Source organism: Bos grunniens, chromosome 12, assembly GCF_055505025.1.
Source record: "Bos grunniens cultivar Pamir isolate PY7600 chromosome 12, Bosgru_T2T1.0, whole genome shotgun sequence".
NCBI classification, from domain to species: Eukaryota; Metazoa; Chordata; class Mammalia; order Artiodactyla; family Bovidae; genus Bos; species Bos grunniens.
The window spans coordinates 48,931,866-48,956,194 of record NC_141176.1 but is presented as its reverse complement, the minus strand read 5'-3'; the positions used below and the strand labels follow the sequence as shown (position 1 = coordinate 48,956,194).

The window sequence follows — 24,329 nt, the reverse complement described above, 5'->3', positions numbered from 1 at the left end:
CCTAGTGAGACTTGGGTGACCTATGATAAGAATAAACGTCTCTGTTGACAAAAACTGTAGCTTCTCCTATAATGTGACATGTGCATGCGTGCTGCATCACTTCAGTCTGGTCCGACTCTGCGATGCCATGGACTGTAGCCCACTAGGCTTCTCTGTCCATGGGATTTTCCAGGCAAGAACTGGAGTGGGTTGCCATGCTGTCCTCCAGGGGATCTTCCCAGATGAGGGATCCAACCCATGGCTCCTGCCTGGCAGGCGGATTCTTTACTGCTAAACCACCAGGGAAGCATAATGTGGCATGTATTATTATAAATACTTACTCATAGAATAAAATAGGCTGGCAACTCCGCAAATCTACCTGGATCTCATTAGCTATGATTTTCTCAACACATTGCATTGTGCCTGACACTAGTACATGTTCAATAAATACTTACTGAATGAAGAGATGAATGAACTAGTGAATTCATTAATATAGGTGCAGTGTTCTATGAGATGCTCCATTAGAATGCTATGGCCAGTGCTGGTCTCCAGTCCTAAACCCTAATCATAAAAGCAACCTCCCTTTGTAGGTTGAAGTAGAAGAAGCAACAACATGGGTTCTTCATATCCCCAGAGCCTGACTCCCACCACCCCACCCCTGCCACCCCTCCCCACCAGGCTGTTGCCATTCCACTGAATATGTGTCATGTCTCAGCCATCTTTTCTACCTCGCTGTGATGACAACTCTCCCTCCTTTTCCTGGATGGCCATTTCTTTCTCTGTTATAAGACCTGGTTCAGATGCTTTCTTTTCTAGAAAGGCACATACCAAATTGTAATACAGTGTATGCCATATATATACATACACATAGATATACACCCATGTGCATACTTCAGTTGCTTCAGTTGTATCCAACTTTTTGCAACCCCTTATGGACTGTAGCCCGCCAGGCTCCTCTGTCCATGGGATTCTCCAGGCAAGAATACTGGAGTGGGTTGCCATGCCCTTCTCCAGGGGATCTGCCCAAACCAGGGATCGAACCTGAGTCTCCCAACTCCTCTGTGTGTCCTGCAATGGCAGTCAGATTCCTTCCCACTAGCACCACCTGGAAAGCCCATAGATATACGTATATATACAAAATATATTCTCTTTACTCAATATATTTGGCTCAAGTATATTATATATACAATATAAAATTACAGTGATATCTGTGTCATGGCCTTCCGCCTGATCCAGTGTCTGGCACACAGGAAACAATAAATGTTTTCAGAATGAATGAGTGTCTTTCCCAGAGCTGTTCTTTTGTGTCAGTGGGCCATCTGTAATTCCCTGGTGCTTTTGAGTATATTGTTTCTGCTATTTCCCAAGTTTTTGTTTTTTTTCACTGTACTTAATACTGAAGAATAATATTTGGTGGTACATTACAGATGCTTGATGTGATTTAGATTTTAATAGTTTCTGGAGCTGAACTCCCTGTGGGTGAGAAATATTCTTATGGCTTCTGAACAGTCTTAATGAAAAGACAGCGTTGCATGAGAGTTACAGCCAGTTCTTATTATTCTTTTATGCCCAGGTAAAATATTTTACCTGTGAAACTGGGAGAAGTAATGGCTTTGATTGGATCTGGGCAATTAATAGCGTCTGTGAGGTTTCTTATATAATAGTAATGCCAATTTCACTTCCCAGGCAGGGTGAAACAAATTATACCTCCTGTCCCACTGCAGTTGACTGTGTCAGCATCACAGTACCATAAAATCTCAATAAAATCTGAAAACTGTGGAGTATGGATAATCCCACTATAAATTCTAATAAAAATTACCCCTCCAGACTCTATATTCTCTCCATTAAGTTCATAGACACTGTCTCTTTGTACATAAAGTTTTATGAAATAAATCGACCAGTTCTCCTGTCCTTACCAGATAGCGAGCTGTTTTGATTTAAAAGCTGATAAGAGTACAATCAGTTTTTGGTGTTTGCAGTGCATTTTAAAAACATAAATTTCACCTAACAAACCTTAAGTAGAAGGAAAAATGCTGCTTTTATTTGCACTATGCCGCAAAGGTCTCTTTGTGAGAAAGAATAAATGACATTTTTACTGTGGTGGGCCCATTTGTTGTAGCCATAAAACAAAGATTTCGTTTCCTTCCACCAATCTCTAATCTTAAAGGTATATTAAGCAAACCCACGCACAAATCTAAAACAGGTCTGCTGAACTGCTTCAAATCTGCGTTTAGAAGGAGTTGTCAGTTTCATGATTTCATTTTTGTCTCATCTGTGCTAAAGCCCAGGACTCCCTAATCATCTCTGATGTGACCTTTGTCACCTGACCTTTGTCAGGTATGGATGTTTTCAATTAGTCCTCTGTAAATACAGAGCCCATTAAAACAGAGGAAACCTAGAGACTGAAGGTGGAACCCCCCCCCCGCCCCACCAAAGAACATGAATTTGATCCTGGAGGAAGTTGTACGTTACGATGAAAGTAGAGTGTGTCGCATTTGAGGTGCAAACATAAGGCTTTGCTTCTCGGAGGAGGCAGAAGCATTCCAGATAAGGAAAAAGGTGAACAGTGGTGGAGCTTGACTGAATCATAGGCTATGAGGTGCACACACACGCCCGCATGCACAAACAGCATAGCATGTAAAACATGCATTGCATGCATGAAATATACTATGAATTACTTATAAGAGAGGAGCTGACTTCTCCTTTTCTGAAAGAGAAAGCCTTTTAACTCTTACTTTAGATGTACTTCTTACATCCTTTGTGAATATCCTGCTGTGCCTCGAGAGGAAGTAGTGAATGCAAATGGCAAAAAGAAAAATATAGGAGAGGGATATTTCTCAATTTTTATAACTCATGCCCCCTGAAATGTTATCTCAATAGATTTTTATGTGTTCCTAATAGCCATAAAAATTGTGTAGCATTTCACTTCCTGTAGTTTTCCTTAGGAAAAGAAATTCCTAATGTTGCAGTACCTGTTTACAAATGCTTGAAACCCTCTGAGATTCTCACCCCCCAAACCTCGCCCCCGGCCCAAATTAGGAATTTCCCTTTCTCTGTAGGTAGACTAAGGGCAAAAGAGTGGCGGCTAAGAAAGGAGGTGTCAAAATTATTATTAAAACAGGAACTTGAAAAATCACAGCGAGGTCTGTTGGGAATGGAGTAAATAGGCTTACACAGCTCTTTAGTCCTTGGAGGTAATACTTTATTACAGCATAATAATTGCTTTTGAAATAATGACCATTAGTAATGAAGGAAAGGCTAAATTATGGTCTGTCTGAAGTAGGTGGCAAAGTAGGTAATAAATCTTATAAATATATTTATTAAAAATCATTTCGATAATTAACCTTTATTGAATGCTTATATGTTCTTTGCACTTTACATACATCATCTTTACGTCTTACAGTATAACCAGTGTATAGATATTATTGCCTGTCTTTTATAGATAAGAAAACCGAGACTCATACCTTTCTCTGTTTCTTAATAAGGTCACAGCTTACTAGTGACAAAGCCTTGAACAAAATCAAAACTTTTTAAACTTTTGCCATACTTGGGTTTTGATCATTTAAAAAGTATGCCTTAGTTATGTAGAGAGTTTGTCAATATTGAAAAACCCAGTTTCATATTTTTTCAAATCAGGTACATTGAAAATTTAAACCATTTTTTTTGTCAAGGTCGTGATCTGAAAATGTTACATAGGAAATCATCTATATTTAAATTCATATATAAGTGTGTGTGTATATATGAATTGCATGAGGTAATTCCATGTGGCTAAGTATTGATATTATGGTACCATATTATGTATTTCCATTTTCTCCAGCATCTTGCAATATTTTTAAACAACAGCTTCAAGCTATAGGTTAACATTTCTTAGGTGTAGGGAAATTTTGTCAAAGTGTGGTTGACTGAGTTTCAGAGATCGACATCTGTGTCCTTTTCCCACATATCTGGTCCCTGCCTGGAGCTCTCTTGAGCAGGGAATTGGTTAGACAGGCATACACAGCACAGACGTGCCTGTTTGTCTTGCCTCATCCTGGTAGTGGTTATTTTCTGAAAAACACAAGGGAAAAACCACCAAATAAAAATATAGCCAGCATTTATTAGTACCGTTATAATTGTATTTATTTTTCTTAGATTAATGAGTTCAATAAAATTCTGAGCACTAGCCAATAGCTAATAATCATTACAACATTACAGCTTTAAAATTATCCTAGCTTATATCGCAGATGTTCAGAAATGCCTTCTTCAGAGTTGGAAAATAAATTCCAGAAAATGTGTGTTTGGTTACAGAGAATAGGTTTATAGTAAGATCAGACGTTTTCCAGTTTTTATGTAAGTTTCTCTTGAGTCTCATCCACTACTTTTCCATGTTTTTATAGTTTTCTTCCTATTTTATCAAGTTTATCAGAGAGTAAAATATGTTGTATGGTTTCCAAAATGGATTGGTATCATGATATGTGGTGGTAGGTGTTTTCCAACCTACTCTCAAAGTGATGGTTGTCATGAAACATGACCTGCCTTTCCATCTAACAAATGAGCACTAACTGGCAACCCCTGCCTCCTGGCATCCTTGTACCCATTGATTAGTATGATCTACTATAATCAAGGTGCCATTAACCTCCAATTATTTTCATTATACCTTGCAAGTAGGGCAACATATTAATAGGCCCTTTTATTTCCTTCCTTGGCCAATTGTGATCATTTTTTTGTGGTAATCACCACGATAAGCCCCTCACACTTAACAAGTAAACCCCTTTCAACTATTACTTAAACAACTTTTAACTGTGTAATTTGGCATGGTCTAAGTGGAAAGTTAAAACATTTGCAGTTTACAAGCCGCTGAATGGGTTATAACTGTCTTTCAGTGTTGTGCTCTGTATTTTTAATTATGGTAAACACAGAATAGAATTATGCTTAATCAGTAGGAGTAAGCCGGCACATTCAGACTCTTCTTGTTAACACCATTTCATACCTCATTCCAGAGACCATATAAGGAATATTGGCCATAATATTACTATTCAGCCAGTAGGTGGTTTATTTAGAGACGCTTATGTGTTTGTAAGGTACAGAATGCAGTGGCCACCTCGTATCTGGGCATGTTAGAATACGCTCAAAGAAGAGGTTGATGCTGTTCCTTATTTAAACATGTATTGTGATTGGAAAGACTGATGTTAAAGCTGAAACTCCAATACTTTGGCCACCTGATGTGAAGAGCTGACTCATTTGAAAAGACCCTGATGCTGGGAAAGATTGAGGGCAGGAGGAGAAGGGGACGATAGAGGATAAGATGGTTGGATGGCAGCACTGATTCAATGGACATGGGTTTGGGTGGACTCCGGGAGTTGGTGATGGACAGGGAGGCCTGGCATGCTGCGGTTCATGGGGTCGCAAAGAGTCAGACATGACTGAGCAACTGAACTGAACTGAAATGTGCTGATGCTCGATTGTGTCTGACTCTTTGCGACCATGTGGACTGTAGCCTGCCAGGCTCTTCTGTCCATGGGATTTTCCAGGCGAAAACACTGGAGTGGGTTGCCATTTCCTACTCTAGGGGATCTTCCTGACCTAGGAATGAAACCTGCATCTCCTGCATCGCAGGCAGATTCTTTGCTCACTGAGCCATTAAAGCATGTATATATAAATATAAATATATGAGACATACATATATATACACATATATATTCATACTTTAAAATTTTGCCACCTAGAAACTGTTGCACTTTATAAACTAGATGAAACTAGTTGACTTGTTATATAAACTTCTTGAATTTTATTCCCTATGGTGCAACATTTCAGTGGGGGAAAATGTCTTCACACTTATCATTAAATGAATATGAGGAGATTTTAACACTGTTTATTTTCTTCCTTGTGTTCTTATTCCTTTACCAAAATTAAATAAAATTTGAACTGCCAGGTTAATTTAAAATTTTTTTTCTTATTTTTTAACCTTTTACGTCACCCAGAATTATTCAATGTATTCCTTTCCATTTACTTACTCATTTGATTAATGCACATCTATGATTCAGCCACATGTTCGATGCACTGACAATACCCACAAGAAGCTCATAGTTGAGTGGATAAAGGAGACAAGACAACTATAGTGAGGTGAGCGCTGCAATACAAATAAGTGTAGACCCCCAGAGATAGATTATAAAGGAATGCAAAGCTTAGAGGTTGAAAGGGAGTGATTGTAACTTCAGGAGAAGGGTGTTTCTCAGAGGAAAGTGTTACTTACATCATCCACATAAATGAGGAACCAAAGGCAATTAAAAAACAAAAGCTGCAACGTCCTAGAAATATGAAAGACCATAGTAGATCCTAGTAGATAGGGACATTATCCAAGTAGATCGGAGAAGGCAATGGCAACGCACCCCAGTACTCTTGCCTGGAAAATCCCATGGACGGAGGAGCCTGGTAGGCTGTAGTCCATGTGGTCGCTAGGAGTCGGACATGACTGAGTGACTTCACTTTGACTTTTCACTTTCCTGCATTGGAGAAGGAAATGGCAACCCACTCCAGTGTTCTTGCCTGGAGAATCCCAGGGACAGGGGAGCCTAGTGGGCTCTGTTTATGGGGTTGCACAGAGTCGGACATGACTGAAGTGACTTAGCAGCAGCAGCATCCAAGTAGATAGGTTGGTATGGTTCACTTGTAGGGTATTTATCAGAAATGAAATGGGGTTCTAGGGTTATCTATGGATCTGGTTATCCCAGGCCTTGTAGGCCAAACTGAGAAGTCTGTATTACTGAACACTCTAGGGAGACAAGCATGTAAATAGATGGGAGTAACATAGTAATATTTAAGTCTATGGATGAAGGACTGAATAAAAGGAGAAAAGTTAGAAAGCTATTTTAGGAAGCCAATGTGAATGGATAACTGATGGATAGAACTCATTGCCCTGATGGTTGTCAAGGAAGAAGGAAAAAATATATCTAGGATAATTCCCAGATTCTTGTTTTGGCTATGTTGAGAAAGTTCTTTAGTGGAAGAATATATGAACTGAGAGATCTTACTGAGAATTTTATCCCCAAAACAAGGCAATGTTAAAAAAAAATTTTTTTTTGACCCAGAGCATGATGGAAAAGTTAAGGACATAAATTGAAGTGTTCCAACATCTATCTAAAAGGACTTTTATAAAATAGGTCTAAATAGATATATTCAGAGAAGCGATATTCAGAGGAATGTCTTAAGAATTTTGAAGAATTAAGGGATAACATGAATCTTGGGCTATAGACAAGTCAGTAAAAATAAGTCCACCTCTAGACACAGAGCAGTGAAATTGTCAAGCATGAGTCATAAAGAAAATCTTGAAAGCTTTTTTCTACAAAGGAATTAAAGAATGACAGAGGCTGTCAATAGCAACAAATACCAGAAAGAAATGCTGTAGTGTCTTCAAAGGACAGTGAGGGATCCTAGAATTCTGTTCCCAACAAGTCACTTCAACTGACAGTAAAATTAAAAAAAAATCATACATATACTGACTAAGTTTACCACCCACACAAATTTGCTGAAAGAACTAAAGGATATTTCTTTGAAAGAAAAGAACCTGAAATGGAAGCTGAGCTTAGAAATGATTTTTAAAAATATAAATATCTGCATGAAGAGATAAGCTGTAACTCTTAACAGTAAAACATGAAGCAGATTACGGGGCTACAGTGAAAAAGAACTGGGCTTCCCTGGCGACTCAATGGTAAAGAATCCACCTGCAGTGCAGGAGATGCAGAAGACTTGGGCTGAATTCTTGGGTTGTGAAGATTCCCTGGAGAGGGAAATGCAAACAGACTCCAGGATTCTTGCCTGGGAAATCCCAAGGATATAGGAGCCTAGTTGGCTACAGTCTTGTAGGGTCACAAAGAGTGAGATATGGGTGAAGGGACTGAGCATGCAGAGCACATGAAGACCTACAACACCTTCTAGAACTAACACCAAAAGAAAAAAGATGTCCTGTGATGAAAAACAAGCTGGGGAAGGTGGGAATGACCCCTGGGGTAGTTGCAGCATGATGCGTCCTTCTTGTATTTGGGAGAAGAGATACCTAGAGTGACTTTAGAAAAATTAAGAATATAAATAAATAGCAAATGTAATGTTGAGTAAAAATAAACTGTAAAATTTTATATATACACACTTTAAAGAGCAAAACCACATTGGTGGTCACTCATTGATACATACCAAGTAAAAGTGTTAAAACTTATATACACTAGGACATATGGAAGAGGGAAACAAAATAGGGGGAAAATGCAGAGTCAACTCCCTTTGTGATATTTTACTTTCTTTAAGGATCTGAAAGAAGTACTGCAAATGTTAAGTTTTTTCATCTTTTGGGAGAATCAAATAAGTGATCAGTCTGTGTGTGTGTGTGTGATTTCTTAAATAAAAATAGCATCAGGGAAAAGCTGTAAATAATGTAACTCAATTTGGAAGCAAGAGTATGAGAGAGCAACTGTTGGTTCGTAAGTGTGATGTCTCTTCGTATTTCATGTTTATGTCTTCAGTGGTTGGATGTGAGAGGCCGTGGGAGGGAATGGTTTTCAGGATTTGGAGAAAAATGAATGATGATACTGAAGAGTCACTTTGATCCTTGACACCGTATTTAATTGTTAGTGTGAATGGGGTGGACATGGAGGAAGAGCTCTATTTTTAGCATATGAACTTGGATGGATTATAATGAGCCATCCGGGCCTCACCGATCTCTGCTTGGCCTCAGGGCCAGCTGATGCTTAATGCTCAGGAGGTGACGTAGCAGCTTTGGTTGAGGAAGTCCGGGTAGATGATGTTCAGAATGCATACTGTCAGAGCAGCAGTCCCCACAGTCTTTTTGGCACCAGGGACCAGTTTCGTGGAAGACAGTTTTTCCATGGACTGGGGACAGAGAAGGAATGTTCTCAGGATAATTCAGGGCATTACATTTATTGTACTACCACTAATCTGGCAGGAGGCAGAGCTCAGGCATAATGCAAGTGAGGGGGAGCAGCTGTAAATACAGATGAAGCTTTGCTCTCTTGCACACTACTCACCTCCTGCTGTATGGCCTGGTACCACTTCATGGCCAGGAGGTTGGGGACCCCTGTGTTAGAGCATTATGAGTTTTAGAAGTCATCCAAACATCAGTGTCACAAGTTTCTACCAATTAAAAATCTTTTTCCTTATTATTATATTCAAAGAAAATATTATCAAACATTTGTGCGTTTCATGCCTCAACAGCCCATGAGGACATACGCACACATGAGGTCAACAGCGACTTTGATGATAAACATGCTGTGATACTCTCATGTGCCAAGTTTTTTTTTTTTTTGTCTTTGTTGTTTTTACTTTTGGGCCATGCCATGCAGCGTGTGGGATCTTAGTTCTTCAACCAGAGATTGAAATTGTACCCCCTGCAGTGGAAACACACAGCCTTAACCACTGGACCGCCAGAGGAGTCCCATGTGCCAACTTCTTTAATCTTCTGACTTTGAAACTAGCAAAAAATAACTGCTTTCTTTGTAAATGTAAGTCATTTCCATGTCAACTATGCAGAACTTCGTTGACATAAAAACAGAACTATTAAGTTCAAAGTAGATTTTCTTCCATTTCTGAAGTATTTATTAGATCTGAACACTTTATATTAAGTTGAGGATCATGATTCAGTGGTTTTTAAAATCATTATAGCAGGTCTCTTATCTGTTTCTTGCAAGATTCAATTCTACCCAGTTGGCAAACCAGAAAACACAGAGCAGAAAGACCAACTAAGTGAAATAAGAAAAGTGAATTAAAATGCCATGGATTAATGTCTAAAGTCATCTTCTTTGTGCCTTCCAGATGCAAATGAGTTTGATGATCTCATTACTCACCATATGTGCCCACCACCAATTCACTTTATTATTAAGTGTTTTAAATCATCTCTTCCTAAAGTAGATTCAATTTTGAATAAATCAATTGGAGCTGGTTAGCTTGGGTTTTGAGCAGTTGTAATGAATTGACAAAATGGAAATGTAGAGGAAAACAGTGGTCTGTGAAATCTCAGAAGATTCCTGGAGTTCAGAAGTCTTGGCCAACTCTGGAGAGTTACATAACGTTAATGGAGGCTCAGTGTAAAATCCTACTTACTAATAGAAAATTTTATGAATTCTTTAATCACAAAGCCTTGTGTTCTCTGAGGCATGTGTCCTGTGAACACAAGACAATTGTAAATCTCTATTCTTGTTCTTTTTATAAATAAGGAAAGTAGTTTTAGTCATGATTCTTTAGAAAGGTGAAACCCTGGTTAATATTGTGATAATCTCAACAAACATTTATTTTAAATGGTATTTTAAATGAGTGAATTCCTCCTCTGCAGTTTCCAAGCAGAAACTCATATTGTAGAAGTGACATGTATGTTGTTGTATTTAAAATATTTTACTGAAAGAAAAGAAAATCCTATAAAATGTAATTTAGCTTAAAAAGTAACCAGAAAATTAAGAACATTTTCCTTCCATGTTATTCTATGGCCTTATACAAACCCCAAAATAATATATAATTAACTAATATTATATAGAGTAATAGAAATTTAATGATCATGACTTTTGTCCCATGAATGTTAATATTAGAATATAACCCAGAATGTAATTTTTAAAATAAAATGTGAAATAGACTTTTATCATTGAATCTTTTGCAAGCTGGGAACCACTGTGATCATTGCAAGCAGAGATCTGCATTTATTACCATCATCTTCATCAGTAAATATTACTTTTTACTGTGTACAAGGGTATATAGTCAATATGATTTCTCAAGGAGTAGACAGAATAAAAAGGGATGTAAAATAAGTATCAGTTCAGTTCAGTCACTCAGTTGTGTCCGACTTTTTGTGACCCCATGGACTGCAGCACACCAGGCTTCCCTGTCCATCACCAACTCCCGGAGCTTGCTCAATCTCATGTCCATTGAGTTAGTGATGCCATCCAACCATCTCATCCTCTGTTGTCCCCTTCTCCTCCTGCCTTCAATCTTTCCCAGCATCAGGGTTTTTTCCAGTGAGTCAGTTATTTGCATCAGGTAGCCAAAGTACTGGAGTTTCAGCTTCAGCATCAGTCCTTCCAAGGAACATTCAGGACTGATTTCCTTTAGGATTGAATGGTTTGATCTCCTTGCAGTCCAAGGGATTCTCAAGAGTCATCTCCAACACCATAGTTCAAAAGCATCAGTTCTTTGGTGCTCAGCTTTCTTTATAGTCCAACTCTGACATCCATACATGACCACTGGAAAATAAGTGTAGGCTTAAGTATAATTCAAAATGGAAAGTGTGAGAATGCCATAAAAATACATAAGTACAAAAATAAGAGCATTTTTTTTTAAAAGGAAAGTTTACATTTTGTTAGAAAATGAACCAAAAGTTCATAAAGGAAAGTATTATTCTTTAGGAAGGGTGTAGAATTTTTTTGACTAAATTGTGCATAGACAGGAATAACCGTATGTATTAATAACTGGAATAAGGGACTTCAGAGATAGGACACATAAGACTGCCAAATGAAAAATGAAATTGCAGCATGATTAGTGGGGGCTGCTGAACCTTTTTTGTTGAGGTGATGGAAAAATTCAGTGCTTTCAAATAAGGACTGATTGAGAAATCTGTATTTCTCTAGACATCCTTCATTCACTTAATTACTAGAGAAATACCATAGAAGACAAATGTAATATGTAGCAGTACTTTGAGAACGCTTATTGAGTTTATTAAAGAAAGAAAGGGACCTCCAAAGAACTGTGGGGTGAATGCAATAGCAATTAGTATCTATCTGGTTGAATGAAGGGCACACCCATGAAATGATGAGAGCTCTCAGCCTGGTGACCAGGAGAATGATGGGTCTCCACTGAGGCTTGAAAGAAGAATAGGACTGGACTTTGAAATTACTTTTGGACATTGAGGGGGAGTAGAATGCTAGAAATATGAATAAAATGGGATTGAAGGCAGAGGAGCTAAATCTTTAGCTCTTTTAGAGCTGAGAACACAAGTTTAGTGTCCATCTCCACTGAGACAGTAACTGAAATTGTAGAAAATGTGGAATTACTGAGAAATAAAGATAGACAGAAATGAGAGGGTGGATAATGAGATTTGAAGGGGTATCTAAAATTTAGGTATATGCAGAGAGAAGAGTTGAAGAAAGTAAGAGGGAGAGAGACTCAAAAGAATTAAACCGTCTACAGCAGAGTCAGCAAATGCTTTCTCCAAAAGGCCAGATGGTATTTTATGGCAAGCCATATGGTTTCCGTGACAACTACTCAAGTCTGTCATTGTAGCCCTAAAACAGCCAGAGATAAAATCATGAGTATGGTGGAATAAAACTTTATAAAATCAGGTGGCAAGACCCACAAACCTTAGTGTGCCTACCCCTGAAGTCAAGGGAGGGAGAGAGATTTAGCACATTATTGACCAGGGACATATTAATATATTTTTAAAGAGTGATACAGTTAACAATCACTGTGGAGAGTTGTTAAAGCTTCTGGTAGGGCATATCACTGGAGCTTAAAATTGATCAAGGGTTCATTATACAACTTATGATTGTCATTATCATTCACATTTTGCTCCGTTATGTTCTTGTCCCAACCTTGTATATATTAGAAACATCAAATTTTCAGAAATGATGCATCACAGAATTTTGAATGAAGAATTTTTGGGTGAATTTTATGTAGATTACTTTCTGTTATTGTCCAGGCGACATGTGTGCTAGTGTCTCAGAACATGATAGTTCTTCATACTATCGTTCTGATTCAGACAGTGTGAATATTAGACCAGCAAAGAGACAGAAACCTTAGTGTTTGATTCTCATACAGAAAGTGAAGTGAAACTCACGGTGCAGTGCTGGGGAATGCTTCTTTCACTTCTGCAGAAGAGTTGGACTGAAAGTAACATGTCAAGAAAGTTGGAAGACTTTACAGGTGTATCAGGTGTGACCATTGAATGTAATAGCCCTCAAAGTGTTAGTGAAATAAAAGAATTAATTTTTGGCTGGCCAAAAGAAAAATCACCAGCCACAGGTACTGCTTTCCCCCAAAATCCTTCAGTCAATATTAATTAAGAGGCTGGGAGTGAAAATGAGAAGATATAACCAATAATCTTGAAAGCTGCAGAGAGTTCCAGTGGTGCTATCACTTAGAAGAGGACCTTGCACTAGGGAATTATAATAACATTGTGAAGTTATTATTTAATATAATGGGGGAAAAAGACATTATTTTGTCAGATGTGCAGATAGCAATTTGGGGAAAATGAATAAATTGCATGTATATCAACACAGTACCCACATCACAGGATTTACATAATTGATTGGATTTTTAAATCTTCATTGGGGTTATATAGACAATGACACTTGCTCTATGTAGAGAAGTAGTCTCATTAGCAGTAACAAAAATTTAAAAAGTAAGACAACAGAGCATTGTGGAAACATCAGTAAGTAGAGTGAGACCCAGAAGAGCCAGATCTGATCCTGGAGTCCACTGACCTCTGAGTCAAGCTTTATTTACTTATGAATTTTTCTCTCATCATCTATCTTGATATGCTAGAAAAATCAAGCCTATATTTGAGCAGCTGACATTCTGAACCAAATGACGTCAGCATATCAGTTGTACAAATGTACTATGAAGAGTGTGCTCCATAGCCCACATGTAATAAAGTCCTAAGTTTTGATTGACTACATGCAGCCATATCCAAAGGTCCATATAGTAAAAGCTGTGGTATTTCCAGGAGTCATGTATGGATGTGAGAGTTGTTCCATACACAAGGCTGAGAGCCAGAGAATTGATACTTTACAACTGTGGTGCTGGAGAAGACTCTTGAGAGTCCCTTGGACTGCAGGGACATCAAACCAGTCAATCCTAAAGGAAATCAACCCCGAATATTCATTGGAAGGACTGATGCTGAAGCTCCAATACTTTGGCTACCTGATGTGAAGACCTGACTCATTGGGAAAGACTGATGCTGGCAAAGATTGAAGGCAGGAGAAGGGGGTGACAGAGGATGAGATGGTTGGATGATATCATTGACCTGATGGACATGAGTTTGAGCAAACTCCAGGAGACGGTGAAGGACAGGGAAGCCTGGCGTGCTGTGACAAATCAGCCCCCAATTGAGTAGACTGGCATGTGAAAGTGAAAGTCGCTCAGTTGTGTCCACCTCTTTGCAACCCCATGGACTATACAGTCCATGAAATTCTCCAGTCCGAGACTGGATAGCACTCTTTTATTTACTCACAGTTCTGTAAGACGAACATTTGAAATGGGTTTAGCTGGGCAGTTTTCATGCTAGTCACTCCTGTGAATGCCGTCATCTAGTGGCTGGAATGTGTCCACTCACTCTAGAACGACTTCAGGTCATCTAGCTAAGTCCACAGGTGCTGGGGGGAGCAGTCACACAAGGGCATGTATTCAAGGAGACAAGATTCATTGAAGTGATCTTCATGGCGACAGTGATCCTAGGTGGTGTTTGAAGGACTAAATAGGTTGAGAGAGTAAATAGGTTCAAGTTCAGGTGTTGGATTTCTGCAGTTGTCTTCCCAGGATTTCATGACATGGAGTAAATTTCACACCATGTTCTCAGTACCTCTCTCTCAGGGATGACACTTTGTCCAGCAATGAGTTAGACCACCTACTGCTGTCTGATCCCTTTTTCATTTAAGAAGAACAAAATCTGAAGTGTAGGTTCTTTTCAGATGCTTCTAGCATTCTTTTCAACGCTTTCAGTTGGTGCTATCTTACTCAGAGAGAGAGGTGTTTTGGGGTCTAATGCCCTGGTAACTTTTCCATTTTCTCTCCCGTGGGCATCTCAAAGAATTAGTGTTCCCTAAATGAGCTGAGAAACTCAAAGACTATTGGAGGTTAGGGAGGGTAGATACCCCTACCCCACATTTAATAAAAATAGAGTGGAATTATGCAACTATGTAGATTAGCTAATCATCTGACCTAATCAGCAATGCAGATTTTAAGAAGCTTTTCTAATTACTTCCTCAACTTGGCTGAAGGTATGGGTAAGAAGAGTTTCCCAGCATGATGGCAGCAGATGTATTTCATAATATTTATTGAAAATATTGGAAAGAGATCCTCAATTATAATGTTCCTGAAAAGTACATCAGAAAAGGCATTATATTTAACATATTTTAAGCTTTCATTAAGATATAAACATAGCATAATTTAGATGATCAACTCTCACACCAGTTATTTGGAATCTGTCACGCCGTGAGACTAACTTTCCGAGCCAAATTGGTTGCTGGTTAAGTGCCTGTCTCTTGCTTGAGTGATATGACTTCCCAAGTGATCTCTATTTGTCTTGATGAAAATGGGACCACCCAAAATATCCTCTTTTCTTTGGCTATTTGTTCATTTGATATCTTGGTCAAGGAGTCTTAGTGCATGGTGTTTCAAGAACTTTAAATGTTAAATTATTGATGTTTACAGGTATATGTAGGACCACACAATGAGTCTGATACTAAATTTCTTGACTAAATTTAGCAGTATGAGCAAGTGTTAAAGGAATCATTTGCCAGTGGGATTGCACAACAGGAGACTTATCTGTGAATTTCTGGTTGATCTGTCTGTACCATCCCTGTGTCTTGGGCTACTTGAGTGCTGGCTGGTCATCTTTACCTTCCTTTCTGTGAGCTGCTGAGTGGGGCTTCCCACTTGCCAATGTGGGAGACTTAAGAGATGGAGCTTCAATCCCTGGGTCAGAAAGATTCCCATGGAGAAGGGCATGGCAACTCACTCTAGTATTCTTGCCTGGGAAAAACCCCATGGACAGAGGAGCCTGGTGGGCTGCAGTTCATAGGTTCTCAAAGAATTGGACACGACTGAAGGGACTTAGCGTGCATGCACATTCATTTAATATAAAGCAGCCTGAGCCAGTTTCTATTGCCTGGAGCCAAAATAAATCTTAAATGATCTAATGCCTTCAGTGCCTTTGGAATGACCAAATGCCTAAGTAGCTGTGTGTTATTACGAGGTTGTGAAATTGGTTACTTTCCTCTACAAAGAGTTTCTCCAAGCCCCTCTGCTAGGGACTCTTCTCTAGAGATCAAATGGAAAAGAAACAGTCTTTGTCTTACCATGTGGTATAAAGACAGCATTCAAGAACTTAATGTGCATCATTGCATAATTTCTGATGTTCAAGAAAGTGAGGGCTGTATTGGTGGAAGTGACCAGTGATGAGTCACATGACAGTAATTGTTTTATTTGAGGCTAGACCCGGAAAAGATGGATAATCCTATGTGTGATTTGATTTCTTTGCTAGAGACTTTGAAACTAGGACATAGTTATGCATTTGAAAGTTATCAGATGTGATACCTTTCTGTCCAAACTCTTAAATATCTAGATCAAAGTTTCTCAGCTTGGTGCTGTTGATATTTTAGACTGGCTCTTTGTCTTGGGGCCATGGCTGTCCTGCATACTGTATTAGATCTAACAGTATCCTTTGCATCTGCCTACTGGGTACCAGTAGCATCTCCCTTCCTTCAAGTTGGATGAATCACTGTGTCTCTAGACATTGTCAGATGTCACTTGGGGGGCAGATAAGTCCTCAGCAAAGGACTACTACTTTAGATTAGTTTTATTATTTTCTCTTTAATATAACCAACATTTACTAAACTGTTCCATTATTCAAAGTATATTTTGGTATGTTTATACTTGCAGAATGTATGTCAAGTATACTCCACCTTAGATTTCAACAGATATTAGCACCTTCATAACCAAGTTTAGTTAGAAATCTGTCAAAACTCTCTATAGTTTTTCTAGTCATATAGTCAGTATTAGGTAAAATTGTAAGAAATTATCTTTTGTGGGTTAAGAAAATGGAAAAAATCAGCATTTCCCTGCGACTCTACCTGATGTATGATGCACAGTAACAAAAACCAAAGAAGAAAAAAAGGGAACTGTAAATGTACCCAAATGTCATTGTAACCATGATTTTAAGTTCATTTTGCTTTTCCTTGCAAGCAGTAGTGGGTTTAGAAGTCTTATGTAGGCATGTTTGAAGAGCAGGATTCTTGTTGAAGCTGGCTGAGCATTGAAATCATACATTTTAGCAATGCAATTATGTAGCTAGCACAGTGCTTTCAATTTAGAAGGTGTGCTTCTTTGGTGCTTGAAGTGAGGGCTGATGGACTTCCTAGTTGGTGGTTGCTAAAGCTGTTCGTAAAGAGGAGGTGGAAGTGAAACCAGTTTTGAAAAATATACATTAATATATTAAAGGTTGATGGTAACCTTCTCATTTGAAAGGATCTGGTGGTCCCTGTCAACAAGGGTCAGAACATTGGGCTATTTCTTGCCTCAGCAAGCATGCAGTGAAGGAGAATCTTACCTAGAAACGCTGTTTTGGAAAATGAGATCAGGATAATGATGAGGGGCACTGGCTAACACATGTAAATACAGTTAAAATGACAGGCTGCTAGTTCTGTTATTTTCCTGCTCTCAGATCTCCACTTAGAGCAACAGTGAACTATGAGACAAGGATTCACTGTGATATGAAAAATACCTACACCTTGATATTTCTCTTGTAAACCTTGTTCTTCTCTAAGCTTCTGATGAGAGCTATAAGCAAACAAATCCTCTCCCTCCTGCTCGCCACCTTCCAGGCAATGTTAGTATGCAACAAAATGGCAAGAACTCTGGCAGCAGAAGCAAGAAGAAGCCAGAAGGTAGAACAGTAACTCACAAGCTACCTAATCATCTTCTGACCACTCAGAAGTTGGTAATATTGTGGATTTTATACGTTCTATTCTGTAATCATCCCCTGAAACTACCGAGAGCTGATGGCGGTTTTATAAAACAAATGAACAAGGGAAAAGAGTCAGTGAGTGCTCAGTCCATAAAAATACATTGCTTTCACTAATTCCTGGGATTTCTAGAGGATGCCATGTGTGTGATATACACAGAAGAGACATTCCATGCTTGATGTTGGTCCAGGACAAGGTTAACTTTCTGCACACTAATTTTAATTCATTATATATGCCTTTTTTTCCCAGCACAAATGGACCCCCGAGGCCTATCTCCCAGACAAAGTAAAAGTGACAGTGATGATGATGACCTGCCAAATGTGACCTTAGATAGCGTTAATGAAACTGGATCTACGGCCCTTTCCATAGCCAGAGCAGTACAAGAGTAAGTATCACATTCTCAGGATGAAATAAGAATTGCCAAGGTGTTCAATGGATAATGGAAACAGCAGCATCTCCTTCCCCAGACCTGTCATTCTAGCTCTGACTGGGTACCTGTGTCAGCATCTTTCCATCCACCCTATGTTCTTTGGGAGGAGATCAGGGGAATCATAGAGTGTTTGACGTAGTTAAATATTTGCGTTTGAATAGAAATGAGACTTCTTTTTTAATACTTCCCACACCTTCCCAACTCTGAAAAGAAATATACAATATTTTTCATTCTTTTTGAATGTCACTATCTAATTATCATCTTTATCATTTTCATATAGAACAGTCAAGAGAAATAAAACCCAACAAGCATTATTATTTTGTGTTGGTAGGAAAAAATATAGGATAGATTTTTTGCAATTTAGAATTTTGAAGATAATATGTTACCTCTTTGAAAAACTCAAATCATATGTAATTTTTGAAGGGCTCTTTCTTGCTCCTTTAACTGCAACACAGGGTTAGATTTTAGCCCTCATTTATTGAATATAGCTGCTTTTTCATCATTGTCAATTCTGTGTCTAGAATTGCACCCACGACTAGTCCATGTGTATTTTGTCTCTAGCATAATTTTTAATAACATAGTCTTAAAGAAGAGGAGGATCTAAATTAAGCCACTATTACTGCTGACACAAAAGTTCATTAACACTTTACTTAAAATAATCTTGGTTACCTCCCATGTATTAATTCTTTTTTCCCAAGTATTGACTAAATAGCTACTCTATTTCATGAATTAGGTCTTGAAATAAAAAAAAAAATTAGTGGCACATTTTAGAATTTAGAGCCTATATGTGGGTATTTGTGTGTGGTATAAAATAATATACCTAATAATAATAATAATATATAGGCAGTAGGTGGTATATATTTACATTATATATGTATGCATATACACACAAATATATATAGTTGAGGAAACAGTATACTGCAAATCTAATGAAATTTGCAGTTAGATTTGGATTCAAATTTACGTTCAAGCTCTTAGTAGCCATGTGACGTCTGGCAAGTTGGCCACTCTGAGATGTTTCTTCATCTGTAATGAGAAAGAGTGCTTACCTTACAGGACGACTGTGAGGGTGTGATATGGTTACATGGCGTGAAAATTGAATTGAAAAATTTTGACAGATAAAAGCTTCAAGGGAGGGTAAAATGATTGTTAACAATAATAGTAATAGTGTATAGTATAGTGCCAACTAGGAAATATAAATATTGCAAATGTCATTATGCTGATATCACTAATGAAGACATTGAGGATCAGAGAAGTTCAGTGACTGGTCCAAGGTCATATTATAAGTGGTGATAAGACAAGGTTTAGAAGTTCTAATTCACAGAACAGGTCTTTTTCTATGAGTGCCCTGTAATGTCTGTTAACAATCATATTCTTCCACTTGAACATGTATAAAAACACTTTCTTCTCCTATTGTTTAAATAACTGGTTGTAGTAACCTAGTTTCTCTGTGTGGTGATCAGCACGGCAATTGTGGTTTTGTGGGAGCGAAATCTTAAGGTCAGGGATTCCATTTTCTCACCTGTAAAATTAGACAGACTGTTGAAAAGGTTCAATTCTGGGATGAATCATAAATTTCACAGACATTTTAATCACACTTGTTTTTCTGTGCCATATAATATATACATAATTTGTGTATACATATGCTATGGATATGCGTGTTTCTTTTATTTCAGATGTTAGGGTTTGGCAGTGTGATTACTAAAATCTAAGTTATGCTTATTCCATTTGGAGCTGATAGAGAAAATAATGGTACTAGCTTCTCAAATATAATCACTTTTTATGCTTCTAGTATTATGTGCTGATAATATAATAGTATATTTTAATGTGAAACTTTTAACAGCAGCCTCAGGAATTGGAGCTTCATTTTCAGCGTAACTTCTCTGATCTGCTTTGTGAAAACGTTTGGAAGCCACGATACTTTGTTCCTGCTGTGCATACGCCTGACTTTATTACTGTTACAAAAGTTGCATGTGTATCTAGGGAAATGCCAGATTCATTATTCATGTAAGTGTTTTCATTAAACGATTAGTAAAGAATACTGAGCTGTCGCTTGGGAAGCCCTAGAATGCCAGGACCCATCAATAGTTAATTAAGCATCATTCAAGAAGGAATATGTTGTATGTAAAAACTGAGAAGTGGTAAGATACTGTGAGGTGAAGTGAAAAGAATCTTCTACAGAGACCTCTTAAATGTAGGTACATTTCAAAACTTATAACAATATGTTAAGGAAAATTTTAGGCTCAGACAAATAAGTATATAGTCCTTGTTAGAGAATTAAAAAAAAACAAAAAACTGTCCTTAGGTTTACCCAGAGTTAACTTTCAGTGGACATGTGTTTCTGTTCTTCTCTTAATTTCTCTTTCATTTTTCATGTGTATCTGTTTCACTATTAATTTCTCTTTCCTCTTTTTGTGTTTGCCTTTGGATCATGATGCCATCTATTAACACAAAAGCTGGACAATGAACAAACAAGCAAAATTCCAGTATACTATGCTCGATACAATAATGTGTCCCTTCATAAGGGGACAGAACAGTGTTTCAGCATGGACCAGATGAGAGGATTTCAAAAGATATCTGTGCATAAGGAAAGTATCTTTCAGAACTTTCCTTAGAGTTAGGTGAGAAGGATATCTGTAGGTAGAGAGGGGATAAAATCAAGGGTTTATGTGCACTAGGGGCAGCACATTTTACAAGCCCTGGGCCACCAAAACACATTTGTCTCTCTAATTAAAGGCATGGTTTAGGAAGCATTCTTACCTCACTGGCCACCAGGGTAGTGTCAAGAAAGAAAGGGGGAAGATGAGGTAGGAAGATATTAGTAGAGACTGATAAGCAGAGAGGGGTTAAACTTGTCTTGTCCTTCAAACAAGATGCTAACCCAAGAGATGACTCCAGCCTTATCTCTTCTTCGTCTCCTTTCACATTCAGGTTCATAGCCTTGCCTCTATAGGCATCACCATAGTTGGATTTGGTGGCTCACTTTTTGACACTATATTTACATAGCATAAACCTTAATATGCTATTAAGTGCTGTTTTAAAATATTTGGTATTATACATGTTACTGGTTTTTTAAATGAATGTGTTAAGTCTTCAGTTTGATATTTTTCCTTTGATTTGAAATGCAGGAGTTGTTGGCCAAAGTTGCATCTCTCCTCACCCCAATATGTTTAGCTAATCTTGTCTTCAAAAAAGAACACTGGTTGGTGGCTTGAACAGCAACCTGAGTTCACTTCCATCAAATAGATTTTTATGGAGAGGCTCCTGAACTGTGCTTGAACTGTTCATTTCAACTATTTTCATTGGTTTGTTTGCTTCTCCTTTATCAGCTCAGCATCAGTGAATTCAGATAAGTGGGAAGAGCTGGCCATAGAGAGGCCCTTCTTGTATTTCAATTGTGGAGGCACTGTCTAAGCCAGACAGGTATCCAGTAATTGTGACAAAGCCAGCTTCCAGAAATTCATAGAACATCTGTTTTGCTTTGGGTTTTGTTTTTTTTTTTTCTTCCTCTGATGCTGTAATAGGGTCATTACCCTTAGCTACTTGACAAACATAATTATGAAATAAATGTTTGGAAAAAGAGAAGTACAGGCGCATGATTAGAGCAAATTATTATAATTAACTCTAACCCTCAGCAAAACTATTTTTTAAATAGGTAAAATTTGGCCCTCTTACCCAGAGCCTCTAATTTCTGTACCCCTTTTTCTTCTTTCTAGTTCTAAACCTTCATACTCCTCACTTGGGGATGCTAGTAGAATAATCAACTTCCTTCAAACTAAAGTGTAAATGAATACGAATATCTGAAAGAGCGCCTTTCTCAGAGAATTTCTATTCAACCAGGAACAAGCCTTAAACTGAAAGAAAAAGATCTAGTCATGATACTTTCAGTAAGAGTGAAGTGGGAAAGGGTAGAACAGAGGGTGAGGAAAGCAAATGAAGATGTTAAAGAGCTGGACTTGTTTTTTTCAGGGTCCGTTTTTGCAGAGTTGGTAAATGCATGTTATTTTTTAACTCACACGGTATCTGAATTCTCTACCCTGTTTGATCTTGATAATAACTCTCAAAGGTGGGGGGGGGAGGGAAGCAACATAAATTAGTAGCAGTAGCAGCTTCTTGCTTTAGTTAGCATCCCTAAAATCTGCACCTGGTAAAAGGATATTCTTTTAAATGGCTCCTTGTCGATTACATTTAAGCTAATTAAAATATTTCTTTCTTCCCCCTGTTTTTATTATTGCTTGTGTCAAGTGCCCTTCTTCTTAAAGCAAAACAATTTGTAAATTCTGGAAATGAGTCATATATCTTTGTTACATTTTCACTTAGATGCTCTTTGAAAGAACAGATGTGGCGGCAAGTTACTTTCTTCAGATTCTGTTACTGGTTCAAACATCATGGTTCTTAATTTAGAAAGTTGCGTCTGATGATCAAAGATAAGTCAGAAATCTTGTAGGTTTTTGATGGGGATTGTGTGTTTCTCATTGTCCTTATTTTAAAATTCTTGATCTTTATTTCTCAATTTCCTTGTATCTAACTGGGTTAATGTCTTTTAAATGATTGTAGAGAACAATCCTAGAGATAAGAGAAAGAAAAAGCTATTACTGAATGCCTCTGAGTGTGTGTGTGCTCAGTCATGTCTGATTCTTTGCGACCCCATGGACTGTAGTCCCCCAGGCTCCTCTGTCCATGGAATTTTCCAGGCGAGAATATTGGAGTGGGTTGCCATTTCCTTCTCTAGGGGATCTTTCCTACCCAGGGATGGAACCCGCATCTCTAACATCTCCTGCATTGGCAGGCAGATTCTTTACCACTAAGCCTCCTGGGAAGCCACTGGCTGCCTAGTTTTAGGCAGATTCTATGAAAACTCATACGGTTTCATTTAATTTGCCCTATGCTCCCTTTTTTTATGCACAAATAAAGAAAAGGAAGCCCAGAGAGGTTTAGTTTGTCTCTAGAGGTCCTGCAGCTGGTAATTTGCAGAGCTCATTTTGAAATCAAAGTTTATCTGACTATAAACCCAGATTACTTTATGAAGACAGCTCCTGTTTTTATGCTGTGGCTTTAAAATCTCTAAACCATAGCTATCTAAAATTCACACAGTTTTTTTGAGCCTTGAATCCCAATAAGAATACAACTTTTATGAAATAATTTCTGATTTTTATTTCATTTTTAAACTCACTGTTACTTTAAATGTAATCTGATGTAAGGGGAGGTGGGAAATCCCTGGTGGCTCAGACGGTAAAGAATCTTCCTACAGTGTAGGAGACTCAGGTTCAATCTCTGGATAAGGAACATCCCCGGGAGAAGGGAATGGTTACCAACTCCAGTATTCTTGTCTGGAGAATGCGATGGACAGAGGAGTCTGGAGGGCTATAGTCCATGGGGTTCACAGAGAATCAGGCATGACTGAGCAACTAGCACTTAAGGGGGAGATTATTCAATCAAATGCCTTCTCAGAAATGATTCTTAAAAAGGTATTCCACTTTGTGAATCACACATAACATTATGTAAAGAAATAAATATATTAGAGTGTTATTTATATAACACTGTTGCTATTATTTTAAGAAATTATTTCAGTATAAACACATGTGCTGACATTTCCAAAATGAACATCCTTTTTAGAATTGCTTTCTGTCAGTCTATAAAAGGAGAAATTTGTTCAAGGGCTGAGATGGTACTGTGTCATCTAATTTTGCTTCTTCAGCTGAAGAATTTGAAGTCATTGGGCCATGCCTTTTCTGTTATCTGCTGATTAGAACGAACCCAACTGAGCTGACTGTGCCCAGAGACTAACCACAGAGCTCAGTATGTCAAATAATTTCAGTTCTTTTGTTTTAAATATTTCCCAAATTCTTGTCTCATTATACAAATCTATATTTTTATTTAATAAGCCTATTGTGTTTGTGTGTGTGCATGATAAGTTGCTTCCGTCACGTCTGACTCTGCAGCTCTGTGGACTATAGCCCGCCCAGGAATTGAACCCGCGTCTCCGGCATTGGCAGGGTGTTTCTTCACCACTAGTGCCACCTGGGAAGCCCATGATGTGTTTGGAACACTTTCAAAGTCCCACATCATGTCTTAGCAGAGAAATAGCTTTGGTTCAGTTCTGTAGGTGAAAGCTAGCTCTCTAACAGACTAATGATAGACATCACGGCTGATGAGGCTGCTGCTGATGGGTAAATCTGAGAGGCATTCACTGTCTTGCCAAGGAAATAAACACT

General features: G+C 38.1%; 1 protein-coding gene across 50 annotated transcripts in view; it reads left to right on the top strand.

Annotated features, from left to right (window-relative positions):
• The window catches only part of KLF12 (KLF transcription factor 12), a 527,876-nt gene that overhangs the window by 370,943 nt on the left and 132,604 nt on the right, over positions 1–24,329 (top strand). For 35 of the 50 annotated variants that reach the window (XM_086328563.1, XM_086328560.1, XM_086328569.1 and 32 more), the window contains one exon: positions 17,934–18,069. The exons of 7 other annotated variants lie outside the window; for them this stretch is intronic. In XM_086328563.1, coding sequence (XP_086184689.1) covers positions 17,934–18,069 — 136 coding nt within the window. Of the gene's footprint in view, positions 1–17,933; positions 18,070–19,957; positions 20,154–21,830; positions 22,703–24,329 lie in introns of those variants that run through there. 8 more of the 50 variants (XM_086328585.1, XM_086328584.1, XM_086328587.1 and 5 more) reach the window with 4 other exon arrangements.